Here is a 20,015-nt window from a genome sequence, read left to right on the forward strand (position 1 = left end):
CCTCCTCCATGTGAGGTTCGGAGGGTGGCAACGTGAGAACCGGCCTTTTCCGCAATAGCTCCCCATTTGTGGATTGCTCTCCTTTAGGGACGCGGGTGGCGCTGTGGGTAAAACCAGTGCCTAGGACTTGCCGATCATATGGTCGGTGGTTCGAATCCCCGCGGCGGGGTGAGCTCCCGTCCTTCGGTCCCAGCTCCTGCCCACCTAGCAGTTCGAAAGCACCCTTAAAGTGCAAGTAGATAAATAGGTACCGCTTTATAGCGGGAAGGTAAACGGTGTTCTGTGTGCTGCGCTGGTGCTGGCTCGCCAGAGCAGCGATGTCACACTGGCCATGTGACCTGGAAGTGTCTGCGGACGGCGCCGGCTCCCGGCCTCTAGAGTGAGATGAGCGCACGACCCTAGAGTCTGTCAAGACTGGCCCATATGGGCAGGGGTACTTTTACCTTTACCTTTTACCTCCTTTAGGTTGTCTTTGTCTATGGAGTTTTCTTGGCAGAGATACTGGAGTGGCTTGCCGGTTCCCGCTCTAGGTGGATCACGTTTGGTCAAAACTCTCCACTATGACCTGTCCATCTTGGGTAGCCCTGCATGGCATAGCTCATAGCTTCTCTGAGTTATTCAAGCCCCTTCCATGAAGGATCACTGAAGTTTTGACCAAACTGCGGGAGGCAGTGGAAGACAGGAGTGCCTGGCGTGCTCTGGTCCATGGGGTCACGAAGAGTCGGACATGACTAAACGGCAACTCCTTTAGGTGCCAGGTGAAAATGTTCCTCTTCAACCAGGCTTTGAGGTGATTAATATTCTACAGCCTTTTAAATGTGCTTGTGGGATAGGGGGAGTTAATTGCTTTCTTGTTTTCGTTTTAACTATTTATTTGTGTGTTTATCTTGTGTTTTTATATTGTGAAACACCCTGAGATCTTTTGGTGAGGGGCAGTATATAAATCTGATCTAATCTATCTATCTATCTACAGTATCTATCTATCGTTCTATCATCTCTATCTATCTATCTATCTATCTATCTATCATCTATCCATCTATCCATCTATCCATCTATCCATCTATCCATCTATCTATCATCTATCTATCTATCTATCTATCTATCTATCTATCTATCAATCATCTATCTATCTTTATATCTATCTATCTATCATCTATCTATCATCTATCTATCATCTATCTATCTATCTATCTATCTATCAATCATCTATCTATCTTTATATCTATCTATCTATCATCTATCTATCTATCTATCTATCTATCTATCATCTATCTATCTATCTATCTATCATCTATCTATCTATCTATCTATATCTATCTATCTATCTATCTATCTATCTATCTATCTATCTCTATCTATCTATCATCTATCTATCTATCTATCATCTATCATCTATCTATCTATCTATCTTTATCTATCTATCTATCTTTATCTATCTATCTATCTATCTTTATCTATATCTATCTATCTATCTATCTATCTATCTATCTATCTATCATCTATCTATCATCTATCTATCTATCTATCTATCTATCTATCATCTATCATCTATCTATATCTATCTATCATCTATCTATCTATCTATCTATCTATCATCTATCTCTATCTATCTATCTATATCTATCTATCTATCTATCTATCTATCTATCTATCTATCTATCATCTATCTATCTATCTATCTATCATCTATCTATCTATCTATATCTATCTATCTATCTATCATCTATCTATCTATCTATCTATCATCTATCTATCTATCTATCTATCTATCTATCTATCTATCTATATCTATCTATCATCTATCTATCTATCATCTATCTATCTATCTATCTATCTATCTATCTATCTATCTATCTATCTATCTATCTATCCATCTATCTATCTATATCTATCTATCTATCTATCATCTATCTTATCTATCTATCATCTGTTTGTTTCTTTGAAACTGCATTTTTTCCTTTTTATTTTTTTTAATTATTATTCAATGAAGATTTTTCTTTTTTGTAATGCAAAGAGGAGCAAATTTCCCTCCCCTCCCTACCTCCTGAGCCAGAAAATTGGCCCTTCAAATCCTTCCATGTCTCTCCAAGGTTTCAGGCTGTGGACTTTCCTGCCACATGGCAACCGAGCCTTTTCAGTGGAGAGACCAAGAATCAAACCTGGTTCCTGCTGTGTGCAACACACAGGGCTTGGCCACTAAGCTGTGGTCCCTATGTGATACAGAAGCATCAGGGAGCATGGCCAAGGGCTATTCCTAGCGCACGTCCACCATGAAGACATGCATTTCCCCTTCACACTTCGCAGCACACACAGTGAGCACACAAGACGGACAGCTGCCATGTCAAGGCAAATTGGCAAGCAGTATTGGGGAAGACAGGAAGGCCATTGCCAGGCTGAGGAAATCTTAGCTGATTCATCAAATGAGTGTTTAATCATTTGACACACGTATATTTGCGTATGACTAAAAGCAAGAGGCTTGTTTGTGGGGGAGGGATGGATGGAAAGACGCTATTTTGTTGGTTTGCGGATGGTGCCAAGATGGAGCCATTTTCAGATATCTGAAGGGCTGTCACCTGGAATCATATCATAGAATTGTAGAGTTGGAAGGGACCCCAAGAGTCCTCAGGAATCAGATGGAAGGTGGAGCCAGCTTGTTTTCTGCTGCTCCAGAGGAACTGAACCAGCAGATTCAGATGACAAGAAATGATTGAGATTTGGACCATGCATTAGGAAGAACATTCTATCAGTAAGAGCTGTTTGACAGTGGAATGGACTCCTTTGCAAGGTGGACTCTCATTTGTTAGACGTTTCTGAGCAGAGGCTGGATGCCCATCCATCATGGATGCTTTAGTTGTCATTCCTGACCTTTGGGGGTCCTTTCCAGCTCTATGATTCTATGATTCTGCTATCTTGCGGTGTGCGTGTGTGTGGGTTCTTTAGGTAGCAAGTGTGGGAATGTTCAGGGATGCAGGAGAGGATATATTGTTTGCTTATAGCCTTTTCCAACTTGTGTAAACAAGTTCACAATTTAGCAGAGTAACATTCCCCTTTTTAATCTTGCAGCGGATGCATTTGCTCAGGCTCGCTAAAGCCTCTATAATAACTGTTCTGGTATTTCCCCCTTATTCCCTCATAAAAGATAAGACACGACAGTCTTCTATAAAAGTATAAAAAGAGTTTACTCACATTCTGTTCACAATCGGATCCCAGAAGGCAGACTTAGCTTAGAAAAGTAACATACACCTGGAAACTATCTCATAAGGAGACAGTCCCTTTGTCCTCTCTTGGCTGGAAGCATCTTTGGCTAAGCAGATGTTGCTTCTTCGATGCATGTAGTCAAAGAGGGAGAGATGGCTGCCCTGCCCTGTGCTTTTGTCATTACCTGCACAGGTGAGGCCACACCCACCTCTAGTCACATGCAGAGGAAGTCTGTCCCAGCCCAGAAGGAAACAGGAAGTTTACCTGTTGGCTGGACAAACATTCCTCCCCATGTGTGTAAACATGTTCACTCTAGGAATGTTGTACTTGACTGCTCTTGTGTTTCATATCCCCCAGCAAGGTGTACTGCTTCACTTGCTCCCAAATGTGGTAAGTCAGTTTTGCTGTGTTCGGGGGGGGGGGCCCTCCTGCTCATTCTTCTGAGCCTTCTGCCCCCAAGCCCTTCCCTGGGTCACAACTTGGCTTCCCCCAAAGAATCCTGGGAAACATAGTTGGCCAAGGGTGATAGGAACTCTAGCTCTGAGAGCTCTAAATCCGAGAGCCCATGTGGCGTAGTGGTTAGAGTGTCAACCTGGGACACCAGGGTTCAAATCCTTCCCCCCCCCCCCCGGCCATGAAGCTCCCTGGGTTACCTTGGGGACCAGTCGCTGCCTCTCTCAGCCTAACGTACCTCACAGGGTTATGGTGGGGATTAAATGAAGGAAGAGAGAACCAGGTTAGCCAAACTTACATCCACAGAAAAGTTGGAATATACAGTCATACCTCAGGTTGAATGTGCTTCAGGTTGAGCGCTTTCGGGTTGCGCTCCGCAGCAACCTGGAAGTAACGGAGCGCGTTACTTCAGAGTTTCGCCACTCGTGCATGCGCAGACACTCAAAATGACGTCACACGCATGCGCGGAAGTGGCAGAATGAGACCCGTGCACGCGCAGATGCGCTGTCATGTCTTACATTCTGTTCAGGTTGCGAACGGGGCTCTGGAACGGATCCTATTCGCATCCCGAGGTACCACTGTAAATGAGATAAATAAATATGCCTGGGATTTGAATGCATATGTGGAAAGCATTGAAACAGAAATTCCACTCTACCCCAGGGAAGAGTAACCTGTGGCCCTATATATGTTGCTGTGGACCCCAGCTCCCTAGTCCATTGGCTTTGCTGGAGTCCAATAACACAAACTGCCCACTCTTTCTCTGAACTGTGGCCATACTGTTGTTGCTGTTGCTGTTTATGTTGGTCCAGCCCAGGCTTCCTCAACCTCAGCCCTCCAGATGTTTTGAGACTACAATTCCCATAATCCCTGACCACTGGTCCCGCTAGCTAGGGATCATGGGAGTTGTAGGCCAAAAACATCTGGAGGGCTGAGGTTGAGGAAGCCTGGTCCAGCCAATCCTGGTGAAAATAAAGCATGAATGTTTAAACAGCCTGTGAAATAACATTTACTTTTTGGAGCAATATATTGCTTTGCTCATTTGAACTAATCTCCCCAAACACAGTTCAATATGCAGCTTGCCTGATTCAGCATTATCAATAATGTATTGCTTAATTTAAACCATTCATAAAAAAAATATCCGCAAGAGCCTGTGGCAGAGTCTGTTTCAGAGAGTGCAATGACCACCCATTCCGTGCCATAATGAAAGACAAAGGGGCAGTTTTGTGCTCATTTATGCTGTGCATGCTGCAGTTGAACTGGCTTGGGAGGTTAGCTCAGGGAGGCCAAAAATTACTGGACTGGATATCAAAGGAGCCTGCTGAATCTGGCCAGTGGTCCACCTGTCAGCATCGCCCTTGAGCCAGTGCCACCAACTGGACTCATACACTTCAGCCCGACTGGGCTAGTTGAGCTGGGTAGCACTTCCAGAGACCACCTTCTGCACAGGAACAGGTCAAAGTGCTGTAGACTCACACCTTAGAGTTGTGAGCACCGGATTCACTTCCACAAGAAGACAGTCGTCGCACAGCAGAGTACAGCAGAGCATAAACGACTCGGAGAGCAGCTCTGTAGAATATCTTCTTTATTCTATCTACAACTATAATACACAACTATATACAGAGCTAAATGAGGTCTAAACGAAAATGCTGAACTGCACTGTCTGCAGCTGCTCTTAGCAGCAACCTTATCTATACACACGATCTCTAACACTCAGTCTCCCCCCCCCCCGACACTTTGATGTGAGGCTGGAGCGGAATAAGTAGAGAGCAGAAACCGCCCCCTCCTCTCTGGAGAATCAGCAGAGCACATCAGCAGATTCTTGGATATGGGAGGGGTGAAATCTCCTCACCACCTAGTCCAGAATCCTGCTCTCACAGTGGCCAACCAAATGCCCCAGTGGTCAGCCCATAAGCAGGTCCTGAGCACAACAGCATTTAAACTAGTTCTGGGGATCATATTTTTAAAATACTCACACTATGTCTGGGGGGACACTGGCTCCACCCACTCCCAGCTTTGGCCCCACCCAGCATCAACATGTGACCCTAGACAGGACCCACACACAGCCCAGTGAATGCGGCCCCTAATGCAAAACATTAGTGGGATACAGGGTTCATATTTTTACAAAATGAATGCTCTGACACAAGTCCTTCAGTGTCGTCATGAAAAAGAGCACACAGGGGGAAATGAACTGCACACCTGAAGCAAGTCTGGCAGTCTAAATCTCCATATTGTTAAATGAAGAGCAATCTCTAGACATATTTTTGCCTTTGGTTGGAATACAGAATTTATATGGTTTCAGTACATTGTGTCTATACCTGAACTGGTCTGTTTATGCCTTGGATGTAATATTGTTCTATAATTAATCATTTAAACCTTTTCATATGTTCCTTGCTCACCGGGGGTTGATGTTTTTGTCTGCAATTTTATCTGCAGTACAGTTTTGCTGCATTATGTTGTAATGTGGTCTATTGATGAAGGACAGCATATTAATTTAATAAAGTAAAGTAAAGTAAAGTAAAGTAAAGTAAAATCTATTCATAAACACCACCCGACAAAACCATATGGGGCAAGAACGTGTCGGCCATGAGGTTGTTGAGTCATATTAATCATGAACAGCCCCACAAACAGAAGCAAAGTCTGTGGGGTCTGCCTCACCCCCTGGGAACCCATTTTTCAGAGATGGTGAGAAACATGACTTTTTAAAATCAAAAGTCCAAAAGAGTAGAAAGATGTCTCCTTCCATCTTCGAGAGATCACTAACCTAGTGGTGGTCAGCAGATATAGACTTGCTGACAAAAAAGACTGGCACTTGCACCATCAAAAATGGACAAAAAACATAACTCAGCATTCAAAGTGGTTCCAGAACGCCTGAGCACAGTTACATCCCCATCACATAGGCGAGTATGTTCCTCACACCTTCCGACCCCGCCAGCAAAAGGGGGAACCAGATCTTCTGGGAATGTTCTGGGGTGCAGGAGAGGATATATTGACTAATTATATCCTTATCCAACTTGTGCTAACAAGTTCCCAAAATATCAGCAGAGTTTATAGACATTCCCCTTTAAGTTCGCAACAGTAACGTGTGCACAGGTTCGCTAGAACCTCTATAATAATTACTCTGGTAATTTCCCCTTTTGTTCCCTCTTAAAATACAAGACACAACACAGTCTTTATAAAAGTATAAAAGAGTTTACTCACGTTCTGTTCACAATATGATCCCAGAAGGCAGACAGCTTAGAAAGGTTGCATACATTCAGAATCTATCTTGTAGCAAGTTAGACCTTATCTCCTCTCTTGGCTGGGAGCCAAGAGGGCATCCTTAGATGTTTCCTCATCGAAGGAAAATGGCAGAGAGAGAGAGTGGCTGCCTGCCCTGTGCTTTAGTCATTACCTGCACAGGTGAGGCCACACCCACCTCTGGTCACATGCAGAGGAAGTCCGTCCCCAGGAAGTTTACCTGCTTGCTGGACAGACATCCTTCCCCATGTTCTAACATGTACACTCTAGGAATGTTGTCATTGACTGCTCCTGTGTTTACATCCCACAGATCTGAGCTAGTTGGATCTGGGTTACAAACCAGCAATGGGCCACCTTCAAAGAACTGTGGACTGTGAACTGGTGTGCACGACAGACCCTGGGGGTGGCAGGGTGTGCGTGTGAGAAGGTGTAAATGACTCGCTGACTACCACCGGATTAAGTTCATCGTTTGTCTTGAATTGCTTAAAATAAACAGTTTTACTGGGAGTGTGAATAAATTAATTGCAATTAATGATTCCCTTAGTGGGCCATGCAAAGTGCCCTTCAGAAAGAGTCTATTTCCGGGGTCAGCAAGGTTTACCTTGTCTGGGCTGGTTCACTCCAGTGGAGATCCCTCTGTGGGTAGTATTGTGCATGCGCAAGCGAACGTGTGCGCCCGCAATTTCTGGCGTCTGTGTCTGTGCAGGTGCGATTTCCAATGTCTGCGCCTGTGCAGATGTGATTTTCAGCAACTGCGCATGCGCAGGCATGATTTTCGGCACCACAGAAGCAAGTCGCTGCGCTGCACACTGGTTTAGCGCAGTGCGCGGGGACTCACCGAGCGGGCAGCTCTGTTCGGGGGTGGCTCATGGGCCGGTTAAACGACCCCAGTGGGCCACTTGTGGCCCATGGGCCTTAGGTTGCCGACCCATGATCTATTTTGATTGAGTAAGGAAGAAGACCTGTGCTCAGTGGCGTAGCGTGGGGGGTGCGGGGGGGCCCGGCTGCACCGGGCGCAACATCTGGGGGTTAGGGTTAGGGGGCGCAAATCCACGGTTTAGGGGCGCAAATCCACGGGTTAGGGGGCGCAAATTACTTGCCTTGCCCCGGGTGCTGACAACCCACGCTACGCCACTGCCTGTGCTGCCTTCACTTGCTGGCTGGGTGGGTGGATGCATGACTGCTGACCTCTAGGCCTCGGGACTCACCCCAGCTCTGCACCTCCGATGCCACCCCCCTCCCCAGCCCTGTTCTGCCCTCTCCTTGAGCGCCTTCGCCTGGCTAGAAGGTGCCTTTGAGCTGCCACGATGCCTCGCTTGCCTGAAGCTGTTCGACAGGGGAATGGACTGCACAGGAGGTTAAACAGAAGTTGGATGGTCACCTGTCACCGATGATTGATTCCTGGATGACAGGGGGTTGGGCTAGATGACCCTAAGAGGTGCCTTGCAACTCTGCAATTCTGATTGTAGAGGTGGGTTCTATAGAGCGCATCCATAGAAAACCACCGGCTTTTGCGCGGCGCGCACATAGCTTACTGCCAGGGCTGGCTGGCTCGCCCATGAGGTGAGGGGAAGCGACTGCCTCGGGCGACAGGATCCGCGGGGCGCGGTCAGATCCGGGTGGCCCTCGCCAAGCCCTGGCGGCGGCTGCTGCTATGTCTGCCCCAGCAGCGGCTGCAGCTGCTACAGCTTCCCCTCCAGCTGCCGCCCCTTTCCGACAAGCAAGCGCAGCGTTACTTCCTGGCGTCACCCGCACCCTGCTCGCCCCCAGGGCGGAGAGGGACCATCGAGCAAAGCCTTGCAGGTGGTTTTTCTGAGAGTCCGCCCCCCACCCCATCCCGACCGCCGGCGTTCGTGCTCAGCTTTGCTTCCTGGCTTTGCGATCAGGAAATGCAATTTGCATTTCTCACTTCCATTCCCGGGTGTGTTTACTCAGAACAATGAGACTTACTTACACAAGTAAGAGTGTGCGCCAACTTCAGTCCTCATTTTCATTTATTGCCTCGCTTTCGCCTTCTGATTCCCCTTCTCTCTTCCTTTGGAGCCACCCTCCCTTGCAACCAAATCTTCGGCTTTTCGACAGAGTTACTTTCAAAAGCGCCGGGTTTCTCGCGCGAATGGGGAGCTCTCACAGCTCCCTGGCCCGGTTGCTGCTCCTGCACAAAGCACAGAAAACTAAGGTAGGCATTTTTTTTGGGGGGGGGGGGCACAGCCAGCACCACCTACTTTCCTCTCCTTGAATTGTGTATCGTTCTGAACTGCGAGAAACACCACATGCAACAGCAGTGCGATTTATGCCGTGGCCTTTGCTAGAAGAAAGAGGCGCGTCTCTTGCGCGCGTAGGACACTTAACAAACGAGTATTCTTGCGGGCGCAATTTTCTAATTCGCCTCAGGTTCCCGAATGCCTCGTGCCAGCCCTGCTTACTGTTCAGAGAGGTCAGAGTCACATGCCTTGCTCTGCCCGCTTTTTGTTCCAGACAGGCTGGTGCAAGAAGGGTCGCCACAATAAGATGTGGCCCTTGGGCTAAATGCCGCCGCCGCCCCCCCCCCCGTCAAGGACAAATGTCACTTCCAGCACTCTGCCCCGCAACACGTTCCTTTCTTTAAATTATCAAGTACCGGTACAACCTGAAAAGCAGCCTGTCAAGCTTATTCTTTTCGTGTGCGGGGGCGCAGAATCTCTCCTATGGAGGTTGGCGCAGGGGTCCAGTTCTGGGTCCAGTTCTGGCAATTAAACACTCAGTGGATATTTTGCTGGAATTGAGTTCGGGAGGAGGCGGCAAGAGAAAAAGTAGGAGGATTTGCACCAGGACCCTTCACGAGGCTTCTTGTTGCAACAGCTGATTTTCCTCTCAAATATGAAGATCGTGTGAATTATTGTGCCGCGTGGGGGGTGAGGGAGATTGTTTTTACTGAGGGCCTGAGATTATTTCGTGTTTTTATAATGAATTTGCACTTTGTAGTTAAATCAATAAAAAAATATTAATTAATAAAGGAAGCGGGAATAATGGGGGGTGGGGCAGAGAGGAGGCAATGAGAGTAGGTCGGGGGATCAGAGGGATCTCGACGGCTCCTGCCTTCCATCCGTTCTGATCTCCTCCTGGATCCCCAGATACAATTCTCTGCTCGGCTATTTGCTTCCAATTTGCGCCTCAAAGGCGGATTAAATAGTAATAATATTAATAATCGTAACAGCAGCAGCCCCCCTGCCGGTTGGATTGCTGCGGAGTGGCGGAGGGCGAAGGAGGGTGACTTGGAGACATATTGACGTGATAAATATTGCATGGTCTTTACTTGGGGGTGGGCATAGCCTGCGATTTCTACATCCACCCAAGGAGGTGGGATAAGCGAGGCGCATCCCCGGGCGCCTCGGGCGCGCGCTTGGCCTCTCCTAGTAATAGAGATTGCGATTTTTTTTATTATTTTTTTAAAGTGGGTTGGAATTGAGGAGGTGCGGGAGGAAGGGAGAGGAGGGGGCGAGCTCATCGCCGCCGCCGCCGCCGCCTTCAGGCAGATCCAGGGCTAGGAGGCATCTCCGGGGCCGGGGAAAGCCTCTCCGCCGCTCTTCTTCGCGCTCCGGACTGGAGCCTCCATGGCGGCGCCTTCGGTCCTGCGCCGGGAGTTCCGCAGGACTCGTCCGTTCGTGGGGTCCCTCCTGGTGATGTTGCCACCCTAGAAGGGACCCTTGGGAGCCCAGGATGGAACGGTAAGGGAGGCGGGCACGGCTTGGGCTTGCGTGAAAGACGGGACCTACTTCCCGCGAAGGAACGCGGGGAAGATGGGATGTTGGTACCCAAGTCGGCTGCATCCGGGGAGATGAGCGAGGAAGGATGCGCTCGCTCGCTCGCTGGCGCAGGGCAGAGTCCGCTGTCGGGGCTCAGCGGACTGTAGGGGAGGGGGCTGGGGGGGGGCGCTGAAGCTGCTCCCCCCGGTTTGCAGACCAGAAGGCTCTCCTAAAGCGCAGAGTAAAGGCTTGGGAAGGGACATAGCAGAGCCAGGCTGGGAACACAAAGATAAACCGCCGTGCACCTCCCGAAAGGAGTGGCTGGGTGTGTGGTGCGGCGGGGGGCGGCGGGGGGGGGAAAGAGGTGTGAATCTCGACATCTCTCGTGGCTTTAGAAGAGGATGGGACCCATTCACGGAGAGGAGGGGGCTATGGAGATCTACTAGCCACGATGAGCACGCTCTGCCTCCACAGTCGGAGGCAGCGATGCTTCCGTTGCTGGCAACGCCGCGAGGGGAGAGGGCTCTTGAGGTCGAATCCTGCTGGGGGGCTTCGCATAATGGGCACCCGGGGGCCAATGTAAGAACAGGATGCTGGACTGGATGGGCCCCCAGGGGTCATCTAGTCCACCCCCTGCAATACAGGATTACATTATTCTGATATTCTTATCTCCATATGGAGGTTAGGTTGTGTAGAGGCTGGGGTGACGTCGAGGGGCTGCCGTCGGGGATAGGAACCGGAGGAAGTCTGCGCTGGGATCTACGGGGGTCGATCCGTGTCACCTGGAGGACAAGCGGGGCTAGCTGGTGACAAGGAAGAAGGGGCGTCTCGGGGCTGATCTGCAAGTTGGACGGAGAAAGAGAAGGAGCGAGGCAGGAGAGGAGAGGGGCTGGCTAGAGAGAGAGGACAAGCCTGCTCTATATCATTTCGAAACCCCTTATTTTTCTGGGCGCTGGCAGTCAAACAGAGCGAGCAGGAAAGTGGCTGGGTGCTCCTTTTCTCCTGAGAAGCCCCTCTCTCATTTACTGACTTTTCTGCCCCCCCCCCCCCCAGAAAGAGAGTAAGGTTGCAATCCTGGGAACAAGCCCCGCTGAATCCGCGGCAAGCCTCAGAGGCACTCTGAATGCTCTGGCGAGGGAACCAGCGTTGCAGAGCTCGAGGGGCTTTGCTTCCCAGCGCCCGGGAAAGGGTAGCCTCGCAGAGAGAGCGCGGAAAGGAGGGAGGGGCCCGTGGCTCAGCGCCAGAGCCCCTGCTGGGCATGCAGAAGGCATCTCCATGTAGCGCGGGGAGAGGCTCCCTGCCTGAAATCCTGGACAGCCGCTGCTACCAGCCAGTATCGACAATACTGGGCTAGATGGATGAACGCTGGCAAACGGAGGAGACGCCTAAGGACTCCCACTGCCACCAGCCCCAGCACGCGTGGCCAATGGTCATGGCTGATGGGAGTTGTAGTTGAGTGGCCGCGGGGGCTGACGGCGGATGTTTTTGGAGGTAGGAGACCGCCTGCTGGCTATGCTGTAGACCAACTCTGACCGTGGTCCTCTACTTTCTCTCCCCGCACTCTTGCAGGGCTAAGATGCTGTCGGGGGCGTCCCCGCTGCTGCTGCTGCGCTGTTGGCTGGCGGCGACCTTCCTGTGGGCCCCGATCCGCGGCTGCCCGGAGCCCTGCGCCTGCGTGGACAAGTACGCCCAGCAGTTCGCTGACTGCGCCTACAAGAACCTGGAGGCGGTGCCGTCCGGGCTGCCGTCGAACGTGACCACCCTGAGTCTGTCGGCCAACAAGATCGCGGAGCTGCGCAGGGGCTCCTTTGTGGAGGTGACGCAGGTGACCTCCCTGTGGCTGGCGCACAACCGGATCGGGGTCATTGAGGAGGGCACCCTGGCTATCCTGGTGCAGCTGAAGAACCTGGACGTCAGCCACAACCAGATCGCCGACTTCCCCTGGGGAGACCTGCGCAACCTCAGCGCCCTCCAGCTCCTCAAGATGAACAACAACCGGATGTCCCACCTGCCGGGAGAGGCGTTCCGCACCCTGCGGGACCTGCGCTCCCTCCGCATCAACAACAACCGCTTCTCCGAGGTGGCCGAGGGGACCTTCGAGGCGCTCACCTCCCTGTCCCACCTGCAGATCTACAACAACCCCTTCAACTGCACCTGCCAGCTCATGTGGCTCAAGAACTGGACCGAGAACACCTTGATCTCCATCCCAGACCGCAACGCCATCACCTGCGCCGCCCCGGAGCCCTGGAAGGGGCTCCCCTTGGCCAAGGTGCCCTACCTACACTGCGCGCCCCCTAGCGTCCGCTTGAGCTACCACCCCAACCTGGACCGCACCCGGCTCTCCTACGGCTTGGCTCTGGCCCTGCACTGCCACGCCCTGGGCCTCCCGCAGCCCGAGGTCACCTGGAGGATCCAGGCCGCCGGCGAGACCCTGGAGATCAAGGCGCCGGCGGCGGAAGGAGAAGGCAACGCCCTGCCCTCCGACGGCTGGTCCAGAGGAGACCGGGAGAGATTCCAGGCCTTGGCCAACGGCACGCTGCTCATCCCGCACCTCAGCAAGAAGGAGGAGGGCACCTACACCTGCCTGGCGGCCAACGAGATGGGCAGCAACCAGAGCTCGGTCCACGTCGCCGTGGCGGACGCCCCCGCGAAGGACTCGGCGGGCTCGCTGGGGGACCGCAAGGCCCAGCCCGGGGATCGGAAGCCGGAGGGCAAGGCCTCCAAGAACAGCGTCATGAAGGCCGAGGAGAGGACCAAGCTCCTTCCGGAGAGACCCACGCCCAGGAGCTACCACGCGCCCGGGCCCCGGAACGCCAGCGGGCCGTCGGGGCCGCCCGTCTTGGCCAAGCAGTGCGGCTCGAGCGAGGCCCCCCAGTACGTCTCCAACCACGCTTTCAACCGCAGCGGAGCCCTCAAGCCCCACAGTTTCGACCTGGGGGTCATCGCGCTGGACGTCTCGGAGAGGGAGGCCAAGGTGCAGATCACCCCTTTCTACACGCAGCCAGAGAAGGTCCACCTGCGGAGGCTCTACCTGTGCGAGGCGGGCCGGAGGGGCCACTCCCTGGTGCAGTGGTCCCAGATCGAGGAAGGGGTGAACTCCTACTGGTTCCAAGGCCTCAGCCCCGGCACCAACTACTCCGTCTGCATGAGTTACGTCGGGGAGGACTGCCAGGTGCAGGTGGTCTTCACCACCAAGCGGGAGGTGCCCTCGCTCGTCATCATCGTGGTGGTGAGCGTCTTCCTCCTGGGCCTGGCCACCATCCCTCTGCTGGGCGCCACCTGCTGCCACCTGCTCTCCAAGTACCAGGGCAAGACCTACAAGCTCATCATGAAAGCCCAGAACCCGGACCAGATGGAGAAGCACATGGCGGCGGACTTCGACCCGCGGGCCTCCTACCTGGAATCCGAGAAGAATTACGACCCCAGTGAGGTGGGGGAAGGAGAAGGCGAGGAGGAAGAGGAGGAGGAGAGGGCGGAGGGAGAGGCGGAGGGGCGGAGGGGGCTGCCTGGGGGACGACAGCTGGAGAGAGACGAGAGCCTGGCCGCCAGCTCCATCCCGGAGTCCCAATCCAAAACAAACCCGGAGGAATTCGAGGTGGGCTCCGAATACAGTGACCGGCTCCCGCTCGGAGCCGAGGCTGTGACGATCTCCCAGGAGATCAACGGCAACTACAGGCAACCGCCCCGTTGAGGCTTCCCTCGGGCGGTTCCCGGAGCTCCGGGCGCGCAGAAACCGAAGGGAAGCGCCCTTCTTCACTGGGGCTCGGGCACCGCTTGCCTGATCGGCTGCGACCTTCTCTGGAAAGGTGCTCCTGCCACCGGGAAGGGACGTCTCCCCAACACCGAGAGCGTCCAGCAGCCGGCGCCTAAGGCTGGCTTTGTTCAGGGGCTGATTTTAGGAGGGATTCCCCCCCCCCACGGATTTATAGAGATGTCCTAAATATTCGGGCAAAAGAATGGATTGGGTATGGGCAACACAGCCTGGAGAAATTCACCCCCCCCCTTTCCTTGAAAACACAAAAGCTTACGTTTTCCATCCCACCCCATCACCTGTCTTCTAAATCGCACCCCCTTTCCCACGCACTCCCTCCTCATTTTCGTGGATTTGATAGGCTGGAAACTAAATTGGTTAGGGTCCGCTCCCGCACCAATATTCTGAAATACGCATCCCACTTTTCCCACGCGCCTCCGCGTTTTCGCAGATGCAACTTCTTTTCTAAAATTGAAATTTACAATTGGTTATGGTTGTTTTTTGTTGTTGTTTTTTAAAAAGGAAATTAACGAAAACACGACGACAACAACGCATTAACAGTCGCTGGTCCTAGTCTGGGAGCGAGAGTCTCCCTTGGCGTTTAGGGAAAGGGTGTCCATTTCAGTTCAGGAGGTTTATGGTGCTGGACAGCTCCCGAAAACCCACCCCCGAATTGCCTTCCCCTCTCCAGCCCCTTAACCCCGTGTGAAGGAGCTTGCGGTCAAGGAGGTCAGTGAAATGAGGATCCGTGCCAGGCAGCGGCCCCGATCCCCAGCTTGTCTCATCGGCTGGTCAGGATCACCTGTGTTAAATAATTGGAGCCGTGCTGTAGATAAATGTGTGTTATGTCTGTGCGTGACTTTGGACCGCTGGTGGACGCGTGGAGTTTGAGTCCTAAGGGCTCCCAATTCCTGGTCTGGATACTGACCCCCTTCCCCCCCTTCCTGCAGCCCTGTTTGAGTCATGTCACCTCCACGAAGATCCGTATTTGCTAAATGTTTATTGGGTAGAGTAGTCTTGCTTCTAGAGAAACGTGCTTGCCCTTGATGTGGTTCTGTGATGTTCAAAGGCAAAAACGATGGGAGGTCCCGGTGGGTTGATTTTTTTGCTGTGTTGAGAGTGGAAACAATTTAAATATCGTTTGCAAAGGATGCAGTCGTGCTTGGCTTGGAATGATCATGGTGGTTTTTGCCTCTGTTAAAGTAGAGAGATATATATATATGCAACCCAATGTCAACTAAGAAAGCCAGCACAATCGTCTCGAGAGCGGAGAGGGGAAAAAATAACGATGGTATCACTAATGTGTGATTGTTAATTATTATTGTGCAAGGAATCCTTTAGAAAGGAACAGGCTGAGCAACGATAACCTTTTTTCACCGTGCCTCTGTATGTGGAAAGTCAAGAATAATGATAATAAAACAGACTTAAAAGTGGACATTCGGAGCCTTGTTTTGTAATTTGCAAATAGGCAAAGTGTGTTATGTTAGATTTCAGAGCCGAAAATGAAAGCGGCGCTAGATCGAAAGGGAATGTCTGAGCAAATCTCCCCAGGATCCGTTTAGCATGAAACGGAGCTGGCGATCAAACGTTGCACCCAGATGCCGCGGCGGCTTTGAACATTAAAACAGCTGCGCTGAGCAAACCGCATCTATTTTTCAGGCTCCCCACCCCGGAGTCTTTAATACCCAAATCATTCCCTTTTTAAAGGATATGGGATTCTCTAGGATGCATCTCCCTGCTATGGATTTTTATGGACAGGTGAATGGTATGGATGGCCTTTTATGGGCGAGGAAGAATGCAAAGTCCGCAGTTCCTGGTGGGCGGAATGTACAAAAGAAAAAGAAAAATGCACGCACTTGTTCGCTAAGAAACTTAAGGCTGCCGCAATCATACCTGAAAGTCTTACCTGAAAGTAAGCTCCAGTAAACGCAATGGGACTTACTTTCGAGTAGCCGTGCATGGGAACTGCGTTGTAAAACACGGATTGTAGTCAACAGACTTTTACTCAGAGTAGACCCATTAAGGTCCATTGATAATTGAGATCCATAAATTTGAATGGGTGGACTCTGAGTAACCAGCAGTTGAATACAACCCAACGTGTCTTCCGCTGCCATTCCCGTGCATGTCTACTTGGGAGAAATTCCGTTGCGTCCAATGGAGTTTACTCTCAGGGAAGGGGATATACCATTCTTTTTCTTAGGGAAGAAACTGCCATAAATGAGGTGTCAGACTGGACACGACGTTTTGTTTGCGGTGTTTTGAAAAAGGCAAAGTGGAAAGACCCCTAAAATGAAAATACCCCTCATCGCTTCCTATTCTCACCCTAAAAGGGGGCGAGTCCTGTCATCTGGACACCCTGCCCCGGCCTACGCCCCACCAGTGGCGTAGCGTGGGGGGGTGCAGGGGGGGCCGGCCGCACCGGGCGCAGCATCTGGGGGTTAGGGTTAGGGGGCGCAAATCCACGGGTTAGGGGGGCGCAAATTACTTGCCTTGCCCCGGGTGCTGACAACCCACGCTACGCCACTGCGCCCCATGAAGGGCACTCTGGTTTTGGGTTACTTTGAGTTTGAAAAAACCTGCCTGGGCCAAAGAACAAAATAGGGTGGCCCCCACGACCTGATCCCAGTCTGCCGCCTAGAGAAGCAAAGCGACGTAAGCCCCCTATCATAGAATCAGTTGTAGAGTTGTAAGGGGTCTTGGGGGTCGTCTAGTCCAACCCCCTGCAATCACGGCTGGTTCAGGGAAACTCTCAGCCAGGCAAAGGGTTCGTCGCCCATCCCAGAGCTGCAGGATGTTGGTCTATTAGGTTCAACGGAGCCCCAGCCCACCAACCTCAGCTGCCCTCTGCCAGGACCCATCTGCCTACCTTCTCCCAATCCCTCCAGCCTAGAGGGATGGCTCTTCCTGCCAGCTTCTCCAGCTCCCTTGCGGAACTCAGCGAGGGGGAGCTGGGCAGGGACGACGATAGGAATTCGTTGGCTCCGCGTGTCCGTTGGCTCTGGCGCCACCTGCTGCTGGCCTCCTTCGCCATCTCAGTCCCAAGGAGCGCCCACTAAGCACCACCGCCCAGAGCAGGCCCGAGCTGAGCCGCGCAGCTTGCGGCAGGTCTCTCCGCCGCGCGGAACAGCTTGCATATGGCGCGCGTATTTGCGCAAGGCTGAATTCCAACGCGAGCAGAGTCTCACGCTTGGGACAACGCAAAGGGAAGCGCAAAGGGGCTTTGAGGGTGGGGACCCCCGAGCCCTCCGAACCATCCGCATCCCACCTGAGGCTCCAACATGCCTCTTTCAAGACAACAGTTAAGCACAAGTGGCAATGCTGAGCATATGTGCAGCCAGCCTTGCCTTTATGCACCAGGACTTTAGCTGTGCTCTGCCAGGTCCCACAAACTGACCCGGCCTATGCGTTTTTCCAAACTGCTTTTGGGAGCAGGAAAAGCTCGTAGTCCTCAGGGGCTGCAGCACAATCCTGTGCCCGTTTACGCGGAAGTAAGTTCCATTGTGTCTGCAGCGGAGCTTGCTCGAGTGCGCAAAGGATTGCAGCCCCGTGCATGGAAAGGGATGGCAGGATCAAAGCCACAGGAATTCCTACTTGGCTATTCCAAATAGGAAAGGAGAGAGTGTGTGCAACACCGCTGATGTGTGCAGCAAAATGCATGTTTATTTGTTGCTGCTCATGCACCCAGCAAAATACATATCAAAATACATATCTTGGGCTATATCATGCATTTGCTTGGACGGAAGTAAAATCCAAATACGAACACATGAGAAGCAGCCAGAACCAGATCCTTGAAAGGTATGTTTTTTTTTAAATTTATAAAAATATTTATATACCACTATATCATCAAAAGAAAAATATCAAAGCAGTTCGCAGCAATAAAACGAAAAAAATATACAATAAAAGGCATATATAAAAAGGTTTTTAAACCCAACATCTATTAGCCATTGTGGAAAGATGGATTCTTAATTGACTACGTAGGCAATCTATGCCTGTCTGGCACATATCGGTATATGATTTGCACATGTTTGTATTATGTGCGCACAGCTGCCGTTGTGTGCATTTAGGTAATTTTAGATTCGAGACTTAACAGCACAATCCTATGCACGTCCACTGAGAAGTGAGTCCCACGGAACTCAGCGGTGCTTTCTCCCAGAATCGGGCATGGGAGTTGCAGCCTTAATGGTTACACAGTGAAAATTGTACCTTACTTAATGCAAAAGCCCTACTGCATTTGGGGGTCCTGCAAAGCTCTGGACTTCTGCCCCCAAGTCCTCGCCTGCCCAGACAGCTGGGTCTTTGTAAGAGAGGCTTCTCCAGGGCCAGGCCAGCGAAAATGGACGGATAGCGAAATGCCTTTGGATATCAATTACTGCCAGACAAAATTAGCAGGATGGTGGCGGAGCAGAGCAGATGGGCCTTGGCTCGGATTCCGCATTGCCCCTGGGATCTCATGGGAAGGGCGTGGCCGCTTGCCAGAAACACGGGGACGCTTTGTGCGCGGCCCTCGTTTCCAATGAATTGTGTGCGTGTTTACCTAAGGACGGGGCTTGCATGTGCGCGGAAGTAGGCTTTTAGTGTTCACGCTACTGTGAAGATTTACAAGCATGTGTATAAGCAGCAGTTTTAAATGCAGGCGCGGGGTGTGAGTTAGTTAGGGAGCGAGGCGTTTATGCAGAAGTAGGCTTGGGTATTCCTGCTCCCATAGAATTGTGCGCGTGCATGCAAGATTTTTAAATCATACAAACACACAACTGTATATCTACCTTCATGTAGCACAGAGGTAGTGTTCGTGTACACGCTCTCGTAAAAAGCTGCACGCGCACAGACTCATGTTTTAAATGCATCTGAGGTGTGTGTCGCCAGGGGCTTGCATATCAGCAGAAGTCGTTATTTTATTCAAGCTCCCGGAGGGTGTGTGTGTGTGTGTTCTTCACCGAAGCTAGGGCACCTTTGTGATTACAAAGAGCTAAGTGGGCACGATTCACGTTCCTTCCTTCTTATGAAATTTAATCTGGATGCTTGAAATTTCTACGGAATCTTTCCAAGCTGCCCTCTAGGCTTCCTCTACTCTCTCGGTAAACATGCCTTCCCCCGACAGTTGTTTGGCGAGGTCCTTGCTCACCGAGCGGGATGTTCTCTCTGGGATAAGACCCCCACTGATGCAGGATCACGCCCCCCTCGTCCCCTTTAAAATCGGTTTAAGCAAAGTGGAATAAGCTCTTGTGCACACGTTAATACAGATGAAAGAATCTCTTCTCCGCTTCTCCGACAAAGCATCCACTGGAAAAGCTTAAAGCAAGCTTCCTCAACCTCAGCCCTCCAGATGTTTTGAGACTACAGTTCCCATCATCCCTGACCACTGGTCCTGCTAGCTAGGAATCATGGGAGTTGTAGGCCAAAAAATCTGAAGAGCCGAGGTTGAAGAAGCCTGGCTTAAAGCATCTTTTGGCCGTAGCCAGTCTTGAGCTGTGCAACCGCATCTCTCCGATAAGAAGGTAAGAAGAGACTGCTCGATGAGACCAATGGCCCATCTGGTCTGGCACCCTCTTTCTCACCGTGGGCAAATACCCAATAGAACCTAGGAATCTCGATAGACTGCCCCTGGACCTGGAGGCTCCATCAAAACCTAAGAGGAGCCGGCTGGGTGGGCC

At 51.4% G+C, this 20,015-nt stretch overlaps 2 protein-coding genes and 1 long non-coding RNA gene across 5 annotated transcripts in view; 1 reads left to right on the forward strand and 2 right to left on the reverse strand.

Moving 5' to 3' along the window:
• LOC309540511 (zona pellucida sperm-binding protein 3-like) overlaps window positions 1-7,905 on the reverse strand; it is a 92,474-nt gene extending 84,569 nt beyond the window's left edge. The window contains exon 1 of the mRNA XM_082237445.1: window positions 7,851-7,905. The gene's annotated coding sequence lies outside the window, so the exon portion shown is untranslated. The remainder of the gene's footprint in view (window positions 1-7,850) is intronic.
• A 2,077-nt stretch (window positions 7,906-9,982) lies between these two features.
• On the forward strand, window positions 9,983-14,623 carry ISLR2 (immunoglobulin superfamily containing leucine rich repeat 2). Of its 3 annotated transcripts, none has more exons than XM_082237378.1 (2): window positions 9,983-10,595; window positions 12,183-14,623. In XM_082237378.1, the coding sequence occupies exons 1-2, from the start codon at window positions 10,588-10,590 to the stop codon at window positions 14,302-14,304; spliced, it is 2,130 nt and encodes a 709-aa protein (XP_082093504.1). In that variant the 5' UTR covers window positions 9,983-10,587; the 3' UTR covers window positions 14,305-14,623. The 3 variants fall into 3 exon arrangements, with proteins under 3 accessions (XP_082093504.1, XP_082093505.1, XP_082093503.1); XM_082237379.1 differs by lacking the exon at window positions 9,983-10,595 and adding an exon at window positions 10,919-10,938; XM_082237377.1 differs by lacking the exon at window positions 9,983-10,595 and adding an exon at window positions 10,990-11,192.
• A 248-nt stretch (window positions 14,624-14,871) lies between these two features.
• On the reverse strand, window positions 14,872-18,133 carry LOC309540547. Its single transcript, XR_014223337.1, has 2 exons — window positions 17,231-18,133; window positions 14,872-15,558 (listed from the first exon to the last, which is right to left on the reverse strand). It is a non-coding gene; the product is annotated as an uncharacterized lncRNA (long non-coding RNA).
• Window positions 18,134-20,015: the final 1,882 nt, after the last annotated feature.

Source organism: Podarcis vaucheri (assembly GCF_965113315.1).
Source record: "Podarcis vaucheri genome assembly, chromosome: 9".
NCBI lineage: Eukaryota > Metazoa > Chordata > Lepidosauria > Squamata > Lacertidae > Podarcis > Podarcis vaucheri.